The sequence below is a fragment of the Erythrolamprus reginae genome, chromosome 7 (genome assembly GCF_031021105.1).
Source record: "Erythrolamprus reginae isolate rEryReg1 chromosome 7, rEryReg1.hap1, whole genome shotgun sequence".
Taxonomy (NCBI): Eukaryota; Metazoa; Chordata; class Lepidosauria; order Squamata; family Dipsadidae; genus Erythrolamprus; species Erythrolamprus reginae.
In genome coordinates this window covers 12,443,059-12,465,361 of record NC_091956.1, presented here as the reverse complement: position 1 = coordinate 12,465,361, position 22,303 = coordinate 12,443,059, and the positions used below count along the sequence as shown (strand labels likewise).

Here is a 22,303-nt window from a genome sequence, read left to right as displayed (position 1 = left end):
ATGCTATTGCTATAATTGAGAAAAGAGCAATAATAATAACGAGAGGTCTTCGAGTTAAGAAACATTGGCAATGGATCTAAATCCATGCGCCTGTCAAATTTTACCTCTGCAGGTGACTTATCACAAGCTTCTGAATGCTGGAGTAGGACGATTCCATGGACTGGCCAAGTTTTTTTAAACCCTGCAGGGGAAGAAATGATAACTCTGGTCAAGTGGGACAAACCAACACAAACCGCAAAGAATTTCTAGCAAAGATATATAAACACATGTCTGCAGAATGCTGGGAATGTAATCATACACTGGGCACTTACTATCACATGTGGTGGACATGTGTGAAAACCAACAATATTTAAGAATTAGTGGATAAAAATACAGGCATGGTTAGAAAAAAATATTAAAGCTACACTGCTCCGGTTGCAGACTGCGTGACTGTTGTTGAATGGATGTTTTTATATTATAGGGATTTTAATTATAGAGATTTTTTTTACATTATAAGGGTTTTAATAATCAGCTTTAGTGTTAGGTTGGATTTCACTTTTTATATTGTATTGTATTTTGTTCTTATTGTTGTAAGCCGCTCTGAATCTCCGATGGTCCAATGCCATGTAGGGCTTTAAAGGTCATGACCAACACTTTGAATTGTGACCGGAAACTGATCGGCAGCCAATGCAGGACACGGAGTGTTGTAGATACGTGGGCGAATGTGGAAAGCCCCACGATGACTCTCGCGGCTGTGTTCTGCACAATCTGGAGTTTCCGAACACTTTTCAAAGGTAGCCCCATGTAGAGAGCGTTGCAGTAATCGAACCTCGAGGTGATGAGGGCATGAGCGAATATGAGCAATGACTCCCTGTCCAAATAGGGCTGCAACTGGTGCACCAGGCGAACCTGGGCAACCCTCCTCGCCACAGCCGAAAGATGATGTTCCAATGTCAGCTGTGGATCGAGGAGGACGCCCAAGTTGCGCACCCTCTCTGAGGGGGTCAATAATTCCCCCCCCATGGTGATGGACGGACAGATGGAATTGTCCTTGGGAGGCAAGACCCACAGCCACTCCGTCTTGTCTGGGTTGAGTTTGAGTTTGTTGACACCCATCCAGCCCCCAACAGCCTCCAGGCACCGGCACATCACTTCCACTGCTTCGTTGACTGGACATGGGGTGGAGATGTACAACTGGGTATCATCCGCATATTGATGATACCTCACTCCATGCCCTTGGATGATCTCACCCAGCGGTTTCATGTAGGTATTAAATAGCAGGGGGAGAGGACTGACCCTGAGGGACCCCACAAGGGAGAGACCTACAGGGCAACCTCTGACCCCCCACAAGGGAGAGACCTAGAGGTCGACCTCTGACCCCCCACTAACACTGCGACCAACCGGAGAGGTAGGAGGAGAACCACTGGAGAACAGTGCCTCCCACTCCCAGCTCCTCCAGTCGGCGCAGAAGGATACCATGGTCGATGGTATCGAAAGCGGCTGAGAGGTCAAGAAGCACCAGGACAAAGGACAAGCCCCTGTCCCAGGCCCGCCAGAGGTTTGTCGGCAAAGGGGCGTTTTTAAGGCTTTCCTATTATTTCCTATTGTTTTAGTTTTTGCAATTATTGTTAGCTGCCCCCAAGTCCTGTTTGTAGTGGGCGGCATATAAATATAAATAATAAAGAAATAAAATATATTTAAAAACCGACAAGAATTTTGTACAGTATATAAGCCGGCCTACCTTGACAGTGAGCTGGCTCATTAGCAGTGCCTGAAGTTCAGCACTTTTTGGAGAAACGGAAGAAGGGAAAAAGAGAAAAAGAACACAATTTTATTTTTTATTTTTCCTGCTGGAAGAAGGCTCAAACATGGATGTGTATGTGTGTGTGTAAGACTTACCTGGCTTTGCCCCACAAAAGCAACTCCATAAATTCATCTTGCACAGACGTGGTTGTATTCTTCTCCTTAATAAAATAAAATAAAATAAAATAAAGGGAGATTGTTTTTTCCCCTGGTATTTCAAACTTCTTCTTGAATCCATAAACACCGAACTAGCTGTCAAATGACACTACCACAAATCCGGAATTTTGACCCACAGTGACACCGAGCAGCGTCCAAAAATCATTGGCCACAACCCACCATACCATGTGTGCGAATTCATTGAAGGCCGGTACCCTATCAACAAGTGGGTTGACTTGGAGCCAGACACCATGACCGACATGAGTCAGTTGCCAGGCGGCTGAATTTTGAAAAGTGGTGAGGAGAAGTGCGCGCGAGAGAGATTTCGGCAAATTTTTGTTTTTGCCCATGCGCGGATGCAAAAAATTGCCCAAATCTCTTACACGCGCCCCTCTCCTCACAAAATTTTGCTTCCACGCATGCGCACGAAGCAAAAAATACAAACAAAGATGGCGGTGCCCATAGGACTGCCACTGGACTAGTTGCTTGCAAATTGCACAATATGGTGGCCGCTACCAATGAGCAGTCCACTACTACACCGGTAGCAACCTACTGTTGGTCGTAAATGTGGAAAACAGTCCTAAGTCATCCCCCCGGTTTTTTTCCCCACAGGACCGTTGTAACTTCAAACAAGTGACCTGTTGTAAATCGAGGACTACCATTCAAAGTTACAAGGGCTCTGAAAAAAAGCGTTAGGATCACTGTTTTACACTTACGAAAGTTGGTCACATGATCAAAATTCAGACGCTTGGGAACCTGACGGTCGTTGTGTCCCAAGGTCAGGTGACTCCTTGGCGGCCTTCTTGACAAGCAAAGTCCACGGAAGAAGCACATTAGCTTAACAACCGTGTTACTTTCTTTTTTTTTAACTACTGCCGCGATTCATTTAACAACAGTGGTGGGAAAGGTCGTAAGAACAGGTCAAAATTCACTCAGCCAATATTTCGCTTAGCAACACGAACTTCGGGGCTCAATTGCGGCCGCCAATTTCAGGGCTGCCTGTATTAAAAACCGTTAAATAATTGGAAAGAACATGGTTAGAAGAAATTTTAGGGGGGAAAAAATAGAAAAAAACACGGAGCTTTTTCTATTAGGAATAGCCCGTGAAAAATTTGAAAAAAGCCAGATATATTTAATTTTGCACATATCAACTGCGGTAAGAATAATATTTGCACAATATTGGGAAAACAAAAATGTACCAATAGAGGGAGACATAATAGAAAAATAATAGCGTGTGCGGAGATGGATAAATTAACGTTGGAATTAAAAAATAAGGAAGATTCGGAATATTATGAATGTTGGAGCAAGTTCTACCGCTGGCTGGAGAAAAGGCAAAAGTAATAAATGTATATTTATATTATTATATTTATTTATATATTTATATTATTATTTATATTATATATTTATATTATTAACTGGAGAGTTTTTTTTATAAAGATATGTCTTGGTGAAAAATGGGTTAAGGAAAGCAGATATAGGATTTGACACAGAAGTAGGATCAATGTATATGATTTGTTTACAATAATATAATATATAATTATAATGATATAATAATATGCCAAAAATAGTTATGTAAATAGGTTGTGAGCACAATAAGAAATGCAACACAGATTTGCTACACAAATGTCCAAAGTTTTTAAATGTCTTTTGTTTTGTGTGTTATGTATATATGTGAATAAATAAAATGTTTTGTAAATAATAATAATAATAATAATAATAATTGGAAAGAACCGTTTTGGCAGTATACCTGTACGAACTTGGTTAATCGTGAATCCATCTGCAACAATATTTCTTCCCAGGCTTCACACATGCAGGTCAGCGAAAGCTTTATGTACTGTTTGCAAATAGAAAAGAAAAGAAAAATCTAATATTAAGGAGAGAGGCATAAATTGTACATTTCCTTATAATCGCGTTCTGTTTAGCCTGGTGTTCTGATTTCAAACAACCCAAAAAGAACAGCACATATCACTATAACAGGATAAAAGAATTAAAATTATGGAAAAAGAAAATATTAAAAATCATTGTGTATATAATATATAAATATATAATATGTTGGTATGAATGTAAATATATGGATGTTGACTCATCTGAAAATATTAAGATGTAAATATTTTAAAAATTCAATTAAAAATATGTGCACACACAAAAAAATTAAAATTACAATAAACCCTAGGAGTTGAAGTATTTATTTATTCATTCATTCATTCATTCATTCATTCATTCATTCATTCATTCATTCATTCAATTTTTATGCCGCCCTTCTCCTTGGACTCAGGGCGGCTTACAACATTGCCAAGGTTGAGGACCCCTGTTCTATAGAATATCTTGTGGTTGATACAATATGAGAAAGGGGAGATTTGATTTACCGTACCTGCAGGAGTGTTGAGATGTGTGTAAACTTTCGGGCCATCCGAGTCACTTCTGGTAAATAGGTTGAGAGCAGACTGGTATCCATCTAAATCAAGAGAACCAATTTAGTATCCAGACAATATTACATCTATCCTCTTGCTAACTGCAGAATTTGCTGCAACACAGAACAAAATAATAATAATAATAATAATAATAATAATAATAATAATAATAATAATAATGCCGCTACTTCACGCAGTCCTAGGTGCTTGGGAAGCGCCCAACTGGTGATGAAATACGAAATCTAGCATAGTGATCTCGTTTGCTGTGTTGTATTGACATAATAATAATAATAATAATAATAACAACAACAACAACAGTGTTCTGCCGGGCTCTATGGTATGAGTCTCCCAAAAATTCAAGGGTAAAAATTTCAGACACACACACACACTTGAAAGTTCAAAAACAATGTTCTTTATCATAAAATTCAAAAGAAACAAAGCACCTTTTTTGTATTGCAAAGAGCACTCGTCCCAAAACAACCTTGTAGGCTGTACAATCCCCTTAATCAGTCATTAAGTACTGTACTTAGCTAGCAGCTGTGAAAAAACATCACAGCCCTCCTTCTTCCACGAATTGAGACACACACACTTTGCTCTGCTTTGGTTTCAAAGTCGTGAAAAATCAACAAACAAAATCCGGGAACAGCAAGGCATGGTCCTGAAGAAACAACAATCAGATAATCTTCCACAACGGCCAAGCCAGCACACTGCTATTTATTTCAGCACCTCTAATTGCTGGAGCCCCACCCAAACACAGGTGGCCTCTCGTATCTCCTGTAATATTTCTTCAATTGGTCTCTTCGATGCATAATTCTGCGCCTGCGTGGGTCTAACACTTCCTCATCCGAATTGACCGAAGATAATGGAGATTGGCTTCCTGGGCTGTGTGCCAAGCCCCCCTCTTCCAAGTCACCCCCACCTTCTTCTTCGTCCAAGGAAACTGCACTACCTGACTCTGTCGGCAATAAAACAGGCCTATGACATGTTGATGTTTCCCCTGCATCCACCTCCACATTCCTTGGGGCAGGAGCTGGGTCAGAGCCAACTACAACAAATAGTAAAGAACTGATGGGATCATAAACCTGAGAAAGTAGTTGAAAACAAACAGGCCAAAATACTTTGGGATTTTCGAATTCAAACTGACAGGGTTTTGGAACACAATACACCGGACCTCACAATTGTGGAAAAGAAAAAAGTGATTATGACATGTCCCACAGAGTTGGCCTTCTCCGGGTTCCGTCGACTAAACAATGCCGTTTGGCAGGACCCAGGGGAAGAGCCTTCTCTGTGGCGGCCCCGACCCTCTGGAACCAACTCCCCCCAGAGATCAGAGTTTTCCCCACCCTCCTTGCCTTTCGTAAGCTCCTTAAAACCCACCTCTGTCGTCAGGCATGGGGGAACTGAGATATTCTCCTCCCCCTAGGCTTACAAAAAATTTATGCATGGTATGTCTGTATGTATGATTGGTTTATTAAATTAGGGTTTTTAAATTAACTTAAATATTAGATTTGTTTATATTGTCTTATTATTGTTGTTAGCCGCACCGAGTCTACGGAGAGGGGTAGCATTCAAATCTAATAAGTAAGTAAGTAAGTAAGTAGGTAGGTAGGTAGGTAGGTAGGTAGGTAGGTAGGTAAGTAAGTAAGTAAGTAAGTAAGTAAGTAAGTAAGTAAGTAAGTAAATAAATAAATAAATAAATAAATAAATTTTCAGCCTGGACAGCCTCCTACACATTTTGGCATCACCCCACACACATTTTGGCTGCCAGATGCACCGTGGGCCAGTCGTTTGCTATTTCCAAGCTGGCCCTATGGGCCAGATTTAAGCACCCTGTGGACCAGATCTGGCCCACAGGCCTTGAGTTTGACACCCCCGATTAAGTGCCCAGAGAGAGAGAGAAGTATCTGTCTCTATCTAGGATCAAACTCACTGTCTCCTGATTGCGAAGCGAGAGCTCCCCCTCGAGGCCACCGCACCACTCCGAAGTTAGCTTGCGATGCTCTTATCTAAATAAGACCTGTAAAATTTCTTGACGTTCTACCGAAGAAAACAATGCACGTAAAATCATCCAATGGCCACTATCTTCTACTCACTTGGAAGTATGTTATTTCAGGATCGGTGTCCGGAGAAGTGTCTACTTCTGTCACAACCGAAAGTGATTTCAAGTCACTGGATAAGCACAACGCAATGCAGGAACCCTTCACCTGGAATGAGTGAATGGCAAAAACCATAAACCACATTTATATTACAGGCCTACCTGTTCAAAAATGGCAAGTCCTATATCTCCTATACCTTTCTTCTATTCCTATATCTCTTCTTCTATTCTTCCATTGATATGTTCTATTACTATATCTTCTTTTCTATTCTTTCTTAGATATATTTTACTATGACCTTCATCATGTATTTTACTATGTGTATACCGGTATATATATATATACCCACTAAAACCCTAATTGTGTATTGGACAAAATAAATAAATAAAAATAAATAAATTTGCTATAATCTTGTTTTAGTTGAATAATAAGCGTGATTTTTGTGGGTTTTATTGACAAGGGTTCTTTGGGGCTTAGCTCTGGAGTGACTGAACCCATTTATATTTGAAAATTAGACTGAACATGCAGATTGATCCACTGCATTAAAGAGGCAAATAAGTTTTTTTCCAATACAGTGGAACCTTCATTAGTGAACACAATCCGTTCCGGAAAGCTGGTTCCAATCCAAAATGTTCACTATCCGAAATAATTTTCCCCATAAGAAATAAAGGAAGTAGAAATAATTGGTTTCCAGCCCCTGTTGTTGACTCACTAATATATAAGTGTTACGGGTTATATAGGTATGTTTTTTTAATGAGAACAGTTATAATACAGTACATAAAGAGTTAAATAAACATAAAATCTCCGGGACCGCCTTCTGCCGTATGAATCCCAGCGACCGGTTAGGTCCCACAGAGTTCGCCTTCTCCGGGTCCTGTCGACGAAACAATGTTGTCTGGCGGGACCCAGGAGAAGAGCCTTCTCTGTGGCAGCCCCGACCCTCTGGAATCACATACACACAAGACAGACCAGTTGCCTTTTGGAAAAAAACACCGTTGGCGGTCTGAAGGGAAGAACATTTTTAACTGAATAAGTGTGACAGCGACGTACCCCTGTTATTGTTGCAATCTTGTACATTCCGTAAGCATAGATCTCAATGAACCCATCAACGCCTCCAAGAACCAGGGCATTAAGCCTGCATAGAAAAGAGAGAGACAGACAGAGAGGGGGGAGCAGAGGAGAGAGAGAGGAGAGAGAGAAACAGAGAGAGGAGAGAAGGAGGGAGAGAGACAGAGATGAGGAGGATACAGACAGACAGAAAGAGGGAGGGAGATAGAGGGGAGAAAAAGAGACAGAGAGAGACAGACAGAGGGGAGAGAAAGAGAGACAGAGAGAGGGAGGGAGATGAGATAAAGAGAGACACAGAGGAGATAAGAGAGAGAGAGAAAGAGGAGAGAGAGAGGCAGAAGAGAGAGGGAAAGAGACAGAGAGAAGGGGGAGAAAGGAAGAGAGAGAGACAGAGAGGAGAGGGAGGGAGAAAGAGAGAGAAAAAGGGAGAAAGAGAAGAGAGAGGAGAAAAGAGGAAGAGGAGAGAGAGAGGAGAGACAAGGAGAGAAAAAGAGAGGAGAGAGAAAAATCACATTTGGTGTGTATTACTGTTTTTGTGAATAATAATAATAACAGCAACAACTACAACATAAACATGGTTACCTGACGTCTCCCATGAGTTTCGTAATTTCATCGGATTTTTCTTCACTAAAATATAATAATCAAGTTCAGTTAAAAGAAGCTCTAAAACTAGAAACTTTTCTTTTTGGGTGTAATGGATAAAGACTTAGGGAGGAATAATTGAAGCTTTGCTATCATATATACATGTCGACGGCAGCATTATTTACTTTATGCACAAAAATAGGAGGACACTGATTCCCATAGTAGACGAAGGGCTGCAGAAGTTGGTGAAGTTAGCAGAGATGGCTCAATTGAACGCTTTGATAAAAAGAAAATCAAAATTACTTTTTTTTTCTACTGGAAACCTCTTCTGGACTTCGAATGAAACTTTGATTTTGGGCTTTAGATTGGTTTGTTGTTATAGAAATGGCTAGCTTATATTACTATGTAAAAGTTTTTAAAAAGAAGAGGTTTGAATGCTGTTACCTTATACTAGCACCCCAAAAGGAATAACTAGTATACCAATGTAAATTAATTTATTTTTCCCACTTTCCCTACATTTTTCTCTTCTCTTCTCCTTCCTTTATTTTACCATTGTTTTCGTATTTCATATGATAAAACTAATAAAACGAAAAAGATCAGTTAAAAGAAACATATTTGACCAAATCCATATTCTCCAAATTCTCAAAGAGTAAATAAATAAGAGTTTTACCTGAAGATCTTTGCTGTTGTACTGTAGCTTCATTTTTAAAAAGAAAAAAGAAATAGAAGCAAATTTAGAGAATGGTGTGGAATGGTTAGCTAATTAAAGCGAGGGAAGGAGGGATGGATAGATAAAACATCTCCATGTTGCCTGCAGTTATTAAAACACAACATACAAGGAACATTTTAAATTTATGATATGTCCGGTTGTATTATTTCTATTCTTGCTCTGGATTAGGCCAAAACCTCTTCTGGACAATTCCATTCCACGATAATTTGGAGACTTACAAAAATCCTCTTTTAACGACCCCATTACACTGGGGAACAGCAATTTCATTGTCTTAAATCTGTGACTTCTTTTCAACTAAATTTTGGTCTCTGGGTCCAAAAATATCCACAGTTTTTGTCTATCATGTCAACTTTTTAAGCTACAGGGTACCCTCAAAAGTCATACAAATTGTCCATGGAAAGGAAAGTAAAAACTTAACAAATATACTGTTTGCAAAGAATAATTTTATTCATACAAAGGCTATAATAGTTATTGCAAGTTAAATTGTGCTCATGCAAATAGTTGGGTTTTTTATCGAACGGTAATTATGCATATTAAAGTAAAAATTTTCACTTATGACTTTTTCTGGAGTGTTTAATCTGTGGACATTCTCGCTTGATGCTCCAACAATAGTCAGCCATCCTATGTACATCCCATCTACCTTGATACCGTTCCTCCATGACCTTCAAATCTTGGTGGAATCGCTCACCCTGCTCATCACTGACTGCCCCAAGATTTTCCGGGAAGTTAGCAAGAGGGCTATGTAAAAAATTCAATTTGATGCTCATATATATGTAGATTGTTCTGAGTTTGGGTTATATACTGTATGTATGACTGATCTCTTAAATTGTGGTTTTTAGATTTTTTAATATTAGATTTGTTTACTTTGTCTTTTTATTGTTGTTAGCCGCCCCAAGTCTGGGGAGAGGGGCGGCATAAAAATCTAATAAATAAATAAATGAATGAATGAATGAATAAATAAATAAATAAATCTGTAAGTGACGTACGATACAAGCAGCGTGTCGTCATTGAATTTATCACTGCGGAGAAAGAAACTGTTGGGAACATTCACAAACATTTGTGTAGTTTATGGAGAATCTGCAGTCGACAGAAGTACGGTTAGTCGCTGGGCACAGAGGGTGAGGTCATTAGAGGTGATTCGCTCAGTGCAGAAACGGCTGCGTGATCAGAACAAGGAGTGGTACCAACAGGGCATACGTGCCCTTGTATCTCGCTGGAGGAAGGCCATAGAATGGGACAGAGATTATGTGAAAAAACAAGGAGTGTAGAAGAAACATAGTTCTTTCTTGTGTGTAAGTTTCATTGTGTTCAATAAATAATTGTTGAATAAATAAAATGTGGTGCATTACTTTCTGGGTGGCCCTTGTACATCAGAAACTGCCCTCCAGTTCTAAAACTGACTTCATTCAACCTTCCAAGGTTTGCAAAGGCCAGGCTCCATTATATGCACTTTCATAACTTCATTGTTCTCTCCCGACAACACAACTTACTTCTTTGGCAAGGCAGGCAACTTAGGCAGGAGAAGACTGGATTCGTCTTCGGCGTTATAAAACGAAGTGAGGACACTGAAATGAAAGAACGATACTTGAGATTTAATGCCCGGAAGATGCTGGTAAAAATAAAAAACTACATTTCAGAACCTTCTTCCCAACACGATTCTATTTCGAGGTGTGTGGAAGTTACAAATAGAATAGAATAGAATAGAATATTGGCCAAGTGTAATTGGGCACACAAGGAATTTGTCTTGTCACAACAACTCGCTTTGGAGGCTGATTTCAAAATAATTACCATATTTTTCAGACCATAAGATGCATCAAGTTTTAAAAGAGGTAAATAAGGTCTTCCCCCTGATCAATGAATGTTTTTATGTATGAATGTTGAATGATTGGTTTGATAGGTTTTACTTTCTTTTAATTGAATTTAATGGTTGTTTTTAACCTAGTATTAATTGGATTTATATTATTGTTCTGTTTTTGTATATGCTGTGAGCCGCCCCGAGTCCTCGGAGAGGGGTGGCGTATAAATCCAAATATAAATCCAAATAAATAAATAAATGATGGAAGGAAGGAAGGAAGGAAGGAAGGAAGGAAGGAAGGAAGGAAGGAAGGAAGGAAGGAAGGAAGGAAGGAAGGAAGGAAGCCACTCTGAGTCTATGGAGAGGGGCGGCATACAAATCTAATAAATAAATGAGTAAGTAAGTAAGTAAGTAAATAAATAAACTAAGGAAGGAAGGAAGGAAGGAAGAAAGAAAGAAAAAGAAAGAAAGAAAGAAAGAAAGAAAAAGAAAGAAAGAAAGAAAGTTTTTGTCCTTCCTGGAGCCCAAATTTAATCTGCAGTCCTCCCAAAACCTCTGCAAGCCCTGTTTTTTACCCATTTTTTTCCCACAAAAATTTGGGTGTTTTTGCCTTCCTCGAGCCCCCAAGAGGACCGATCTTTTAATTTCAACTTACCTGTTTTCCTCTGTAACTTCCATCCAGTACATGAACGTAAGAGGAACGCCGACCGAAAAAGAATGCAAACTCTCTGGTTTTTCCACATCGCAGAGGATAACTTTCTTCGTGTCCGCAAGCCCAAAAGCCAGAACTGCAAAAGTAATGAAGGGTCAGAGAAATTAAAACATGGCAGCACATAGAAGACGCTTCCTTTTAAGATCTGGGATCAATCAGGACTAGAACTGTTCTGCCTGGGCTCATTAATTGCTAGAAATCTTTATCTTCTTTATCTTTATTTAGATTTGTATGCCGCCCCTCTCCGCAGACTCGGGGCGGCTCACAACAAAGTGGAAAAAACAGTTTATAACAAATCTAAATTTCTACTAAAAACATTTTAAAAACCCCATTTTCTAAACACGCATACATACACACATACCATTCATAAATTGTATATGCCCGGGGGAGATGTCTCAGTTCCCCCATGCCTGACGACACAGGGGGGTCTTAAGAAGTTTACGAAAGGCAAGGAGAGTAGGGGCAGTTCTAATCTCCGGGGGGAGTTGGTTCCAGAGGGCCGGGGCCGCCACAGAGAAGGCTCTTCCCCTGGGGCCCGCCAACCAACATTGTTTAGTTGACGGGACCCGGAGAAGGCCCACTCTGTGGGACCTAATCGGTCGCTGGGATTCGTGCGGCAGCAGGCGGTCTCGGAGATATTCTGGTCCAGTGCCATGAAGGGCTTTAAAGGTCATAACCAACACTTTGAATTGTGACCGGAAGTTGATCGGCAACCAATGCAGACTGCGGAGTGTTGGTGAAGCATGGGCATACCTAGGTAGGCCCATGACTGCTCTCGCAGCTGCATTCTGCACGATCTGAAGTTTCCGAACACTTTTCAAAGGTGTTGACCCATTCACACTGCGATTCAAAAGTAGGAAGAGGGAGATTGTGATCCCGCTGTATAGAGCGCTGGTAACACCCCAGAACAGAATACTGCATTCAGTTCTGGAGACATCACCTACAAAAAGATATGGGCCAAATTGAACGGGCTAGAAAAATGGTGGAAGGTCTTAAGCATAAAACTTACCAGGAAAGACTTAATGAACTCAATCTGCATAGTCTGGAGGACAGAAGGGAAAGGGGGGACATGATCGAAACATTGAAATACGTTAAAGGGTTAAATAAGGTCCAGGAGGGAAGTGTTTTTAATAGGAAAGTGAACCCAAGAACAAGGGGGCACAATCTGAGGTTAGTTGGGGGAAAGATCAGAAGCAACCTGAGAAAATATTATTTTACTGAAAGAGTAGTAGATGCTTGGAACAAACTTCCAGCAGACGTGGTTGGTCAATCCACAGTAACTGAATTTAAACATGCCTGGGATAAACATAAATCCATCCTAAGATAAAATACAGGAAATAGTATAAGGGCAGACTAGATGGACCAGGAGGTCTTTTTCTGTTGTCAGTCTTCTATGTTTCCATTTCTATGTTGGCTGCACGTGTTGCAGATTGCCACAAGAGGGAGCTAGAGTTTATAGCTTATTTCTCTAAGTCAACCTCTCTGTTTCTCTTTGGCTATTCACTGTTATATTTGCTCTGCATTTTCTCTGCAATCTCTCTGTATTGTAGTTATGTATTATAGCTAAAATGTGTTTCTGCTTGATATTTTTGTTTGATGATTATGACAAAGACAACTGTTAAGAAATACTATGTAAAGTTAAGACTATGTATGCTGCGACCCCTAAATACAGTTCCTCATGTAGTGGTGACCCCCAACCATAAATCTAGCGCCAATTCTCCCAACAGAGCTTTAAGCTGATTGGCAGGAGGGTCAGAAGGACACACCCACTGTAAACTCCTGATTGGTCGGATTGTAAAAATCTGTTCCAAGGCACCAGAATAGTAGCTTTAGTTCCTAACACCATGGGAAATTTGTCTTTTCCCATGGTCTTAGGTGACCCTTGTTAACGGTCGTTCGACACCCAAAGGGGTCCCAACCCCCAGGTTGAGAACCACTGTGTTAGTAAAAGCATCAGGAAGGTTTAGAAATTCAATTAAAACCTGGTCTTATATTTTAAGAAAGATAATGGAAAAAGGAATGACCAAATGCAAATATGGATAATCCGTCAAGTACTATTTTTTTATGTTTTATGGTCTTTGTTTGCTTCGTTGTTTGTATGTTTTGTTTTTAATTGTATTATAAATAAAAAAATCTTTTTAATTTTTTTTTTTTTAAAGTATTCTCCTCTATGGAGAGTTTTTTAGCTCTGGGGGTGGGTGGGAGTTTGGTCTGTCTGAGAAGTGAACCTTTCATATAAAGTAACTACAGGCCAGTTAGCTTGACATCAGTGGTAGTTAAAATGATGGAGACTCTACTCAAAAAGAGGATAAATCAGCACCTAAAAAACAATAACTTATTGGACCCAAATCAGCATGGCTTTACTGAAGGCAAATCATGTCAGACTAATCTCATTGATTTCTTTGACTATGTCACAAAGGTGTTGGATGAAGGTGGTGCCGTGGATATTGCCTACCTGGACTTCAGCAAAGCCTTTGATACGGTTCCACATAAAGAGCTGATAGATAAATTAGTGAAGATTGGACTTAATCCCTGGATAGTTCAATGGATGTGCAGCTGGCTGAAGCATAGACATCAGAGAGTTATTGTTAACGGCGAGTATTCTGAGCAGAGTCAGGTTACAAGCGGTGTGCCACAAGGGTCTGTTCTGGGTCTTATTCTTTTTAATATGTTTGTGAGTGACATAGGGGAAGGTTTGGTAGGGAAGGTTTGCCTATTTGCTGATCTCTAAAGTGTGCAATAGGGTTGATATTCCTGGAGGCGTCTGTAATATGGTAAATGATTTAGCTTTACTAGATAAATGGTCAAAGCAATGGAAACTGCAGTTTAATGTTTCCAAATGTAAAATAATGCACTTGGGGAAAAGGAATCCTCAATCTGAGTATTGCATTGGCAGTTCTGTGTTAGCAAATACTTCAGAAGAAAAGGATTTAGGGGTAGTGATTTCTGACAGTCTCAAAATGGGTGAGCAGTGCAGTCAGGCGGTAGGGAAAGCAAGTAGGATGCTTGGCTGCATAGCTAGAGGTATAACAAGCAGGAAGAGGGAGATTGTGATCCCGCTGTATAGAGCGCTGGTGAGACCCCATTTGGAATACTGTGTTCAGTTCTGGAGACCTCACCTACAAAAAGATATTGACAAAATTGAATGGGTCCAAAGACGGGCTACAAAAACGGTGGAAGGTCTTAAGCATAAAACGTATCAGGAAAGACTTAATGAACTCAATCTGTATAGTCTGGAGGACAGAAGGAAAAGGGGGGACATGATCGAAACATTTAAATATATTAAAGGGTTAAATAAGGTCCAGGAGGGAAGTGTTTTTAATAGGAAAGTGGACACAAGAACAAGGGGACACAATCTGAAGTTAGTTGGGGGAATGATCAAAAGCAACATGAGAAAATATTATTTTACTGAAAGAGTAGTAGATCCTTGGAACAAACTTCCAGCAGACGTGGTAGATAAATCCACAGTAACTGAATTTAAACATGCCTGGGATAAACATATATCCATCCTAAGATAAAAAACAGGAAATAGTATAAGGGCAGACTAGATGGACCATGAGGTCTTTTTCTGCCATCAATCTTCCATGTTTCTATGTTTCTATTATTTAAATTTGTATGTTCCCGAAGGACTCTGTCAATTAATCATGACATAGTTTGGAGCAATGTAACAAAAAACAATGTAATCTCATTGATTACACTGATCTTTCTTTGACCATTTGAACAGGACTTTTTTTTAATTCAAGGTTTTAGAACATGCAGGGCAGACTAGATGGACCATGAGGTCTTTTTCTGCCGTCAGACTTCTATGTTTCTATGTTTCTAAGTTTTATTTTTTCACACATTACTTTTGCCGTCTGGTCTCCAGGCGAGTGCAGATACTTCTTTGCCCGTACTTTCATTTGGTGGCAAACTCCACACTCGCTGAAAATTTGCCAGGCGGTGAAGCAACACCTAGAAAGAGATGGACAGATTAATGTCACCTCCACCTTTAGAAGAAAGCGAGGTCTTCTAAAACTCCATATCCCTCAAGGTGATTTCTTTTTTTTAAAAAAAATAATTTTTATTAAACAATTTTGTCTTTAAAAAAACAGCATTAAAATACGGTAACCACAAGTACAGAAAAAATCAAAACAAAGATAACGTAACCAAACATATTATATAAAATCATTTTACAGCGTTCCGTATTGGTGTACATATGACTAACTCCCAGAATTCCCAAACCAACAGGGATGAGGAATTAGGACCCTTTGATGAATTGTGGACCTCAACTCCAAAAATTCCTGAACCAATAGGGATGAGGAATTATGACCCTTAGATGACTTGTGGACTTCAACTCCCAGTATTCCTGAACCAACAGGGATGAGGAATTATGACTCTTTGGTAAAATGTGGACTTCAACTCCCAGAATTCCAGAACCAACAGCGATGGGGAGTTAGGACCCTTTGTTGAGTTGTGGAATTCAACTCCCAGAATTCCCGAACCAACAGGGATGAGGAATTATGACCCTTTGATGAATTGTGGACCTCAATTCCAAGAATTCCTGAGCGAACGATGGTCTTTTTAAAAGAATCCCAGCGACCGATTAGGTCCCACAGAGTTGGCCTTCTCCGGGTCCCGTCGACTAAACAATGTCGTCTGGCGGGACCCAGGAGAAGAGCCTTCTCTGTGGCGGCCCCGACCCTCTGGAACCAGCTCACCCCGGAGATCAGAACTGCCCCCACCCTCCTTGCCTTTCGTAAAGCTCTTAAGACCCATCTCTGCCGTCAGGCATGGGGGAACTAAGACATCTCCCCCGGGCCTATAAAGTTTATACATGGTATGTTTGTGTGTATGCTTACTTTTAATAATGGGGTTTTTAGTGTTTTTTAAATTATTAGATTTCTTCTTATATTGTCTTTGTTATTGTTGTGAGCCGCCCCGAGTCTACGGAGAGGGGCGGCATACAAATCTAATAAATAATAATAATAATAATAATAATAATAATAATAATAATAATAATAATTTCATCCTGGCTCAGGAATTCTGGGAGTTGAAGTCCACACATCATAAAAGGGCCTAGTTCAGTGATGGCGAACCTTTTTTTCCTCGGGTGCTGAAAGAGCATGCGCGCAAGCCATCACGCATGTGTGAGTGCCCACACCCATAATTCAATGCCTGGGTAGGGTGAAAACAGCTTCCCTCAACCCCCCTGGAGGCCCTCTGGAGGCTGTAAATGGCTCCAAAGGTTCCCTGGAGATTGGAGAGGGTAAAAACACCCTCTCTATCCCCCCGGAGGCTCTCTGGAAGCCAAAAACGCCCTCCCAGAGCCTCTGTGCAAGCCAAAACTCAGCTGGTCGGCACACACATGCATGTTAGAGCTGAGCTAGGGCAATGGCTTATGTGCCAGCAGATATGGCTCCGCATGCCACCTGTGGCACCCGTGCCATAGGTTCGCCATCACTTGCCTAGTTGCTCACCCTGATCCAGACCAACAGGTTCACAATTTCAAGGTCAACTCTTTGAGGAGATCAACAGTTGAGGTTTTTTGAGGGCTCTACAACTTCTGGATTCCCTACTCCCTACAGCAGTGTTTTTCAACCAGTGTGCCGCGGCACACTAGTGTGCCGTGAGACATGGTCAGGTATGCCACGAAGCTCAGAGAGAGAAAGAAAGCGAGAGAGAGAGAAAGAGAAAGAAAGCAAGAGAGAGAGAGAGAAAGAGAACAAGAGAAAGAGAGGGAGAGCAAGAGAGAGAAAGAAAGCAAGAGAGAGAGAGAGAGAAAGACATAGAGGGAGGTAGGGAGGAAGAGAGAAAGAGAGCAAAAAAGAGGAAGGAAGGAAGGAAGAGAAAGAAAGAGGGATGGAGAGAGAGAGAGAAAGAGGAAGGAACGGAGAGAAAGAGGGAGAGAGAAATAGAGCGAAAGGGAGGAAGAGAGAGAGAATTTTTTGTCCAAACTTTTTTTACCACCACCCCCGCCCCGCTCAATGTGCCCCAGGGTTTCGTAAATGTAAAAAATGTGCCGCAGCTCAAAAAAGGTTGAAAATCACTGCCCTACAGGACCATTTTTACTTACCTCTCCCACTTTGTTTGCCAAAGCAATCAGGTCTCTCTTTGGAGACCAGGCCATGAAAATAACTTCTTGAGGAAGCTGCTTCTCTCCAACTTGCCTGAAAGCCGGCATGGTGATGGTGGTGGTGGCATCAGTACCTGGGATCCAAAACATATAAACCACGATGAGGAGTTAGCTCAGATTACCGGTAATTGAATCTGAATGACTGGAGCTGCTCTGGATAGTGATTGATTGAATTCTTTTGTTTTTTGGCCTTTTAATGACCCTGTAATCATTGATGGGCTCCTATGGGTATGGTCAGCTATGCAGAACCGGTAGAGAAATTTTGGTCAGGTACGCAGGTCCCCTTTTCCCTTTTGGGCTCTGGGTATGTATGTATGTATGTATGTATGTATGTATGTATGTATGTATGTATGTATTTATTTATTTATTATATAGAGCGCTGGTGAGACCACATTTGGAGTACAGTACTGTGTTCAGTTCTGGAGACCTCACCTACAAAAAGATATTGACAAAATTGAACGGGTCCAAAGACGGGCTACAAGAATGGTGGAAGGTCTTAAGCATAAAACTTCTCAGGAAAGACTTTAATGAACTCAATCTGTACAGTCTGGAGGACAGAAGGAAAAGGGGGGACATGATCGAAACATTTAAATATGTGAAAGGGTTAAATAAGGTTCAGGAGGGAAGTGTTTTTAATAGGAAAGTGAACACAAGAACAAGGGGACACAATCTGAGGTTAGTTGGGGGAATGATCAAAGGCAACATGAGAAAATATTATTTTACTGAAAGAGTAGTAGATCCTTGGAACAAACTTCCAGCAGACGTGGTTGGTAAATCCACAGTAACTGAATTTAAACATGCCTGGGATAAACATATATCCATTGTAAGATAAAATACAGGAAATAGTATAAGGGCAGACTAGATGGACCATGAGGTCTTTTTCTGCCTGCAGTCTTCTATGTTTCTATGTTTCTATTTGTATGCCGTCCCTCTCCGGAGACTCGGGGCAGCTAATAGCAATAATAAGAAAGCATACAATAATAATCCAATACTAAAAATGATTAAAAACCCATTAATATAAAAACCAAACATACATACAGACATATTATGCATAAAATTGTAAAAGCCTAGGGGGAAAGTGTATGTTTTTCTTATTGCTGTAAATAAGGTTGAATGTGTATAATTTTAGAAGAGGTGTGTGCGTGTGTGTGTGTGTACATATACATACAGTTTACTGCTCAAGAAAATAAAGGGAACACTCAAAGAACACATCCTAGATCTGAATGAATGAAATATTCTCATTCAATACTTTGCTCTGTACAAAGTTGTGAAACGGATTGTCAATCAGTGTTACTTCCTAAGTGGACAGTTTGATTTCACAGAAGTTTGATTTACTTGGGAGTTTTATTCTGTTGTTTAAGTGTTACGTTTATTTTTTTGAGCAGTGTATATTTTTTGTGTGTACATAATAGGTATGTACACACATGGCATACATACATAGAATTAAATAGTATATTTGGGATGTTCAGTAATAGTTAGTAGATAGGGAAATTGTCTCTCTTGGAGGCGAGGAGAGGTCAAGAGAAGAGGAGGAAGAGAGGGAGAGGAAGAGGAGATGGTAGAGCTTTGAAAGCAATCAAAGGAGGAAGAGGAGAAGAGGGGGAAGAGGAGGAGGAGGAGAGGAAGATGGTAGCCTTGAAAGGAAGCAGAGGAGGAAAAGAGAGTGAAGAGGAGAAGGAAGGAAGAGGAAAGGAAGAGGAAGGAAAGGAAGGTTTGAAAGGAACCAGAGGAGGAAGAGGAGAAGAGGAGAAGAGGGGGAAGAGGAGGAGGAGGAAGATAGTAGCCTTGAAAGGAAGCAGAGGAGGAAAAGAGAGAGAAGAGGAGAAGGAAGGAAGAGGAAAGGAAGAGGAAGGAAAGGAAGAGGAGGAAGGTTTGAAAGGAACCAGAGGAGGAAGAGGAGAAGAGGGGGAAGAGGAAGAGGGGAGGAACAAGATAGTAGCCTTGAAAGGAAGCAAAGGAAGAGAAGAGAGTGAAGAGGAGAAGGAAGATAGAGGAAAGGAAGAGGAAGGAAAGGAAGAGGAGGAAGGTTTGAAAGGAACCAGAGGAGGAAGAGGAGAAGAGGGGGAAGAGGAGGAGGAGGAAGATAGTAGCCTTGAAAGGAAGCAGAGGAAGAGAAGAGAGGGAAGAGGAGAAGGAAGGAAGAGGAAAGGAAGAGGAAGGAAGAGGAGGAAGAGAAGAGAGTGAAGAGGAGAAGGAAGATAGAGGAAAGGAAGAGGAAGGAAAGAAAGAGGGGGAAGGTTTGAAAGGAAGCAGAGGAGGAAGAGGAGAAGAGGGGGAAGAGGAGGAGGAGGAAGATAGTAGCCTTGAAAGGAAGCAGAGGAGGAAAAGAGAGGGAAGAGGAGAAGGAAGATAGAGGAAAGGAAGAGGAAGGAAAGGAAGAGGAGGAAGGTTTGAAAGGAAGCAGAGGAGGAAGAGGAAAAGAGGGGAAAGAGGAGGAAGATAGTAGCCTTGAAAGGAAGCAGAGGAGAAAAAGAGAATGAAGGGGAAGAGGAGGAAGAAGAGGAGGGGGAAGCGACCTTCCTTCCAAGGAGACCCCCCCCCCTCCCCGCCGGGCAGAATGTGTCCATGTGTGCGGGGGGGGGGGGGGGGAGTCTCTGGATGGGCCTTGTTGCTGGGCCTGAGGAGAAGCCCACTCGAGCCCCGCGGGGAAACCAGCGACCTGTGCGGACCCTCCTGCGCCCCGTCCCAGAACCCCAAACCCGGCGCGCACCTGGCCGCCCGCCTGCCTCGCTTTCTCTCCTCCGCCTCCCGCCGCCGTTGTTAGTGGTGCCCGGCTCAGCTCGGCCCGCCCTTCTTCCCGCCTTCCTGGGGGCGGCGGAGGCTCCGGAAGCGGCGAGGCCAAGGCCGGCCTTCCCTCCCTCTTTCCCTCCCTCAGGCGGCCTTCGCTCGGCTCCTCCTGCTAGGTCCCAAAGGAGAAGCGCCAGGAAGACCCCGAAGCCCCTTTGCCGCCTCCTCTTCTTTCCCCTTCTCCTTTCCCCTTTCAATTCTCCACCTCTGCCTCCCCCTACCTCCTTCTTCCTTTCCCCCTCCTCTCCTTTCCCTTCTTATCATTTTCTTCTTCTCTTCCCTCTCTCCTTCCCAACTTCCTCCTCGTCTTCTCTTCTTCCTTTTTTCCTCTTCTCCCTCTCCCTTTTCTTCTCCTCCTCCTGTCTACTCTTTTCTCCTCCTTTTTCCTCTTCTCCTTTTTTTACTCTGCCTCCTCCTCCCTCCCCCCTCTTCTTCTCATCCCTTTCCTCTACCTCTTTTCTCCCTCTCTTCATCTCATCCTTTTCTTCTTCTCTGCCTCTCATCTTTTCTTCCTCTCTTCCTTTCTCTTCTCATCCTTTTCTTCTTTACTCTGCCTCCTCCTCCCTCTCCCCTCTTCTTTTCATCCTTTTTCTCTACCTCTTTTCTCCCTCTCTTCTTCTCATCCTTTCCTCTAGCTTTTCTCCCTTTCTTCTCATCCTTTTCTTCCTCTCCTCCTCCTCTCCTCTCTTCTCATCCTTTTCTTTTTCTCTGCCTGTTTTCTCCTCCTTTTTCCTCTTCTTCTCATCCTCTTTTTCTCTGCCTTTTTCCCTCCTCCTTCCCCTCTTCTCACCCCTTTCCTTTTCTCCCACTCTTCTCGTCCTTCTTCTCTGCCTCCTTTCTTCCTCTCCTCTTCTCATCCTTTTCTTTTTCTCTGCCTATCTTTTCTCCTCTTTCCTCTTTTCATCCCTTTTACTTTTCTCTGCCTTTCCTCCTTCTCCTCCATCCTCTCCCCTCTTCTTCTCATCCTTTTCTTCTCTGCCTACCTCTTTTCTCCTCCTTTCTTCTTCTCGTCCTTTTTTCCTTTGCCTCTTTTCTCCTTCTCCCTCTTCTCCTTTTCCTGCCTCTCTTCTTCTTTTATTCTGCTCTGCCTCCACTACCTTTCCTCCTCTCCTCCCTTTTCCTCTTCTTCTCATCCTTTTCTTCTTTTTCTCTGGCTCTTTTCTCCTTCTCCACCTTTTCTTCTCTTCTACCTCCCCTTTTCCTCCTCTCCTCCTTTTTCCTCTTCTTATCCTTTTCTTCTTTTTCTCTGCCTACATCTTTTCTCCTCCTCCTTTTTCTTCTCTTCTCATCTTTTTTTTCTATTTCTCTTCTCCTTCTCCCTCTCTCCTTCTCTTCTCCTTTGCCCCCTCATCTCCTCCAGTTCCCAAACACCCCATTTCCTGCATGCTCCTCAACTGGCCTTTTTTGGTATGTGCGTGTTTTTCTATGCCCACAATCCAACCAGGAAAATCTAACCCAGTTAGCACCAGACCGAGATAAGCAGGGGGTTCAAGTCAGCTTGCAAAATGCACGTTTTTAACTGCAGAGCACAGCTTATTTTTAGGGTAAGGAGTATTTAGGATGGGTTACCACTAGAGGGCAGCAAATAGACTCTTTAAAACTCCGATCTACTTGCGCCACCAGGTGGAGGAACTGTCCATGACACACAAGTCTTCACCTCTGCAACTCAAGAAAAATTAGGCTGATTTTTTCAAATACAGGTCCTCGAGTTACGACCACAACAGAGCCACAATTTATGTTGCTAAGTGAGATATTTCTGAAGTGGGTTTTTCCCCATTTTACGACCCACCCTGCCACAGTTGTTAAATGATTCATTGGCAATTGTTAATAGTAACTTGTTAAAACGAGCTTGTTTTACCCATTGATTTGGCTGGTCAGACTGGCGCGAAAGGGGATCGTGAGACCCTAGGGACACTAAAACCGTTGTAAATATGAGTCAGTTGCCAAGCGTTTCAATTTAGATCACGTGACCACGAGGATGCTGCGACAGTCGTGTGAAAAGCGGTCATAAGTCACATTTTTCAGTGATGTCACTGTAAATAGTCACTAAGTGAACTGCTGTAAGTTGTGGATTA

At 41.7% G+C, this 22,303-nt stretch overlaps 1 protein-coding gene across 2 annotated transcripts in view; it reads right to left on the bottom strand.

The window, feature by feature from the left end:
• The window catches only part of ANAPC4 (anaphase promoting complex subunit 4), a 57,322-nt gene extending 37,015 nt beyond the window's left edge, over positions 1-20,307 (bottom strand). The window contains exons 1-14 of one of the 2 annotated variants that reach the window (XM_070756966.1): positions 20,152-20,307; positions 17,382-17,515; positions 15,175-15,280; positions 11,273-11,405; positions 10,313-10,387; positions 8,763-8,789; positions 8,093-8,137; positions 7,493-7,577; positions 6,443-6,553; positions 4,310-4,393; positions 3,686-3,772; positions 1,879-1,943; positions 1,721-1,763; positions 105-181 (exon numbers count right to left, since the gene is read on the bottom strand). In XM_070756966.1, the coding sequence (XP_070613067.1) occupies positions 105-181; positions 1,721-1,763; positions 1,879-1,943; positions 3,686-3,772; positions 4,310-4,393; positions 6,443-6,553; positions 7,493-7,577; positions 8,093-8,137; positions 8,763-8,789; positions 10,313-10,387; positions 11,273-11,405; positions 15,175-15,280; positions 17,382-17,489 (1,046 nt within the window). In that variant the 5' untranslated portion in view covers positions 17,490-17,515; positions 20,152-20,307. The remainder of the gene's footprint in view (positions 1-104; positions 182-1,720; positions 1,764-1,878; positions 1,944-3,685; positions 3,773-4,309; positions 4,394-6,442; positions 6,554-7,492; positions 7,578-8,092; positions 8,138-8,762; positions 8,790-10,312; positions 10,388-11,272; positions 11,406-15,174; positions 15,281-17,381; positions 17,516-20,151) is intronic. The other variant, XM_070756965.1, reaches the window with a different exon arrangement.
• Positions 20,308-22,303: the final 1,996 nt, after the last annotated feature.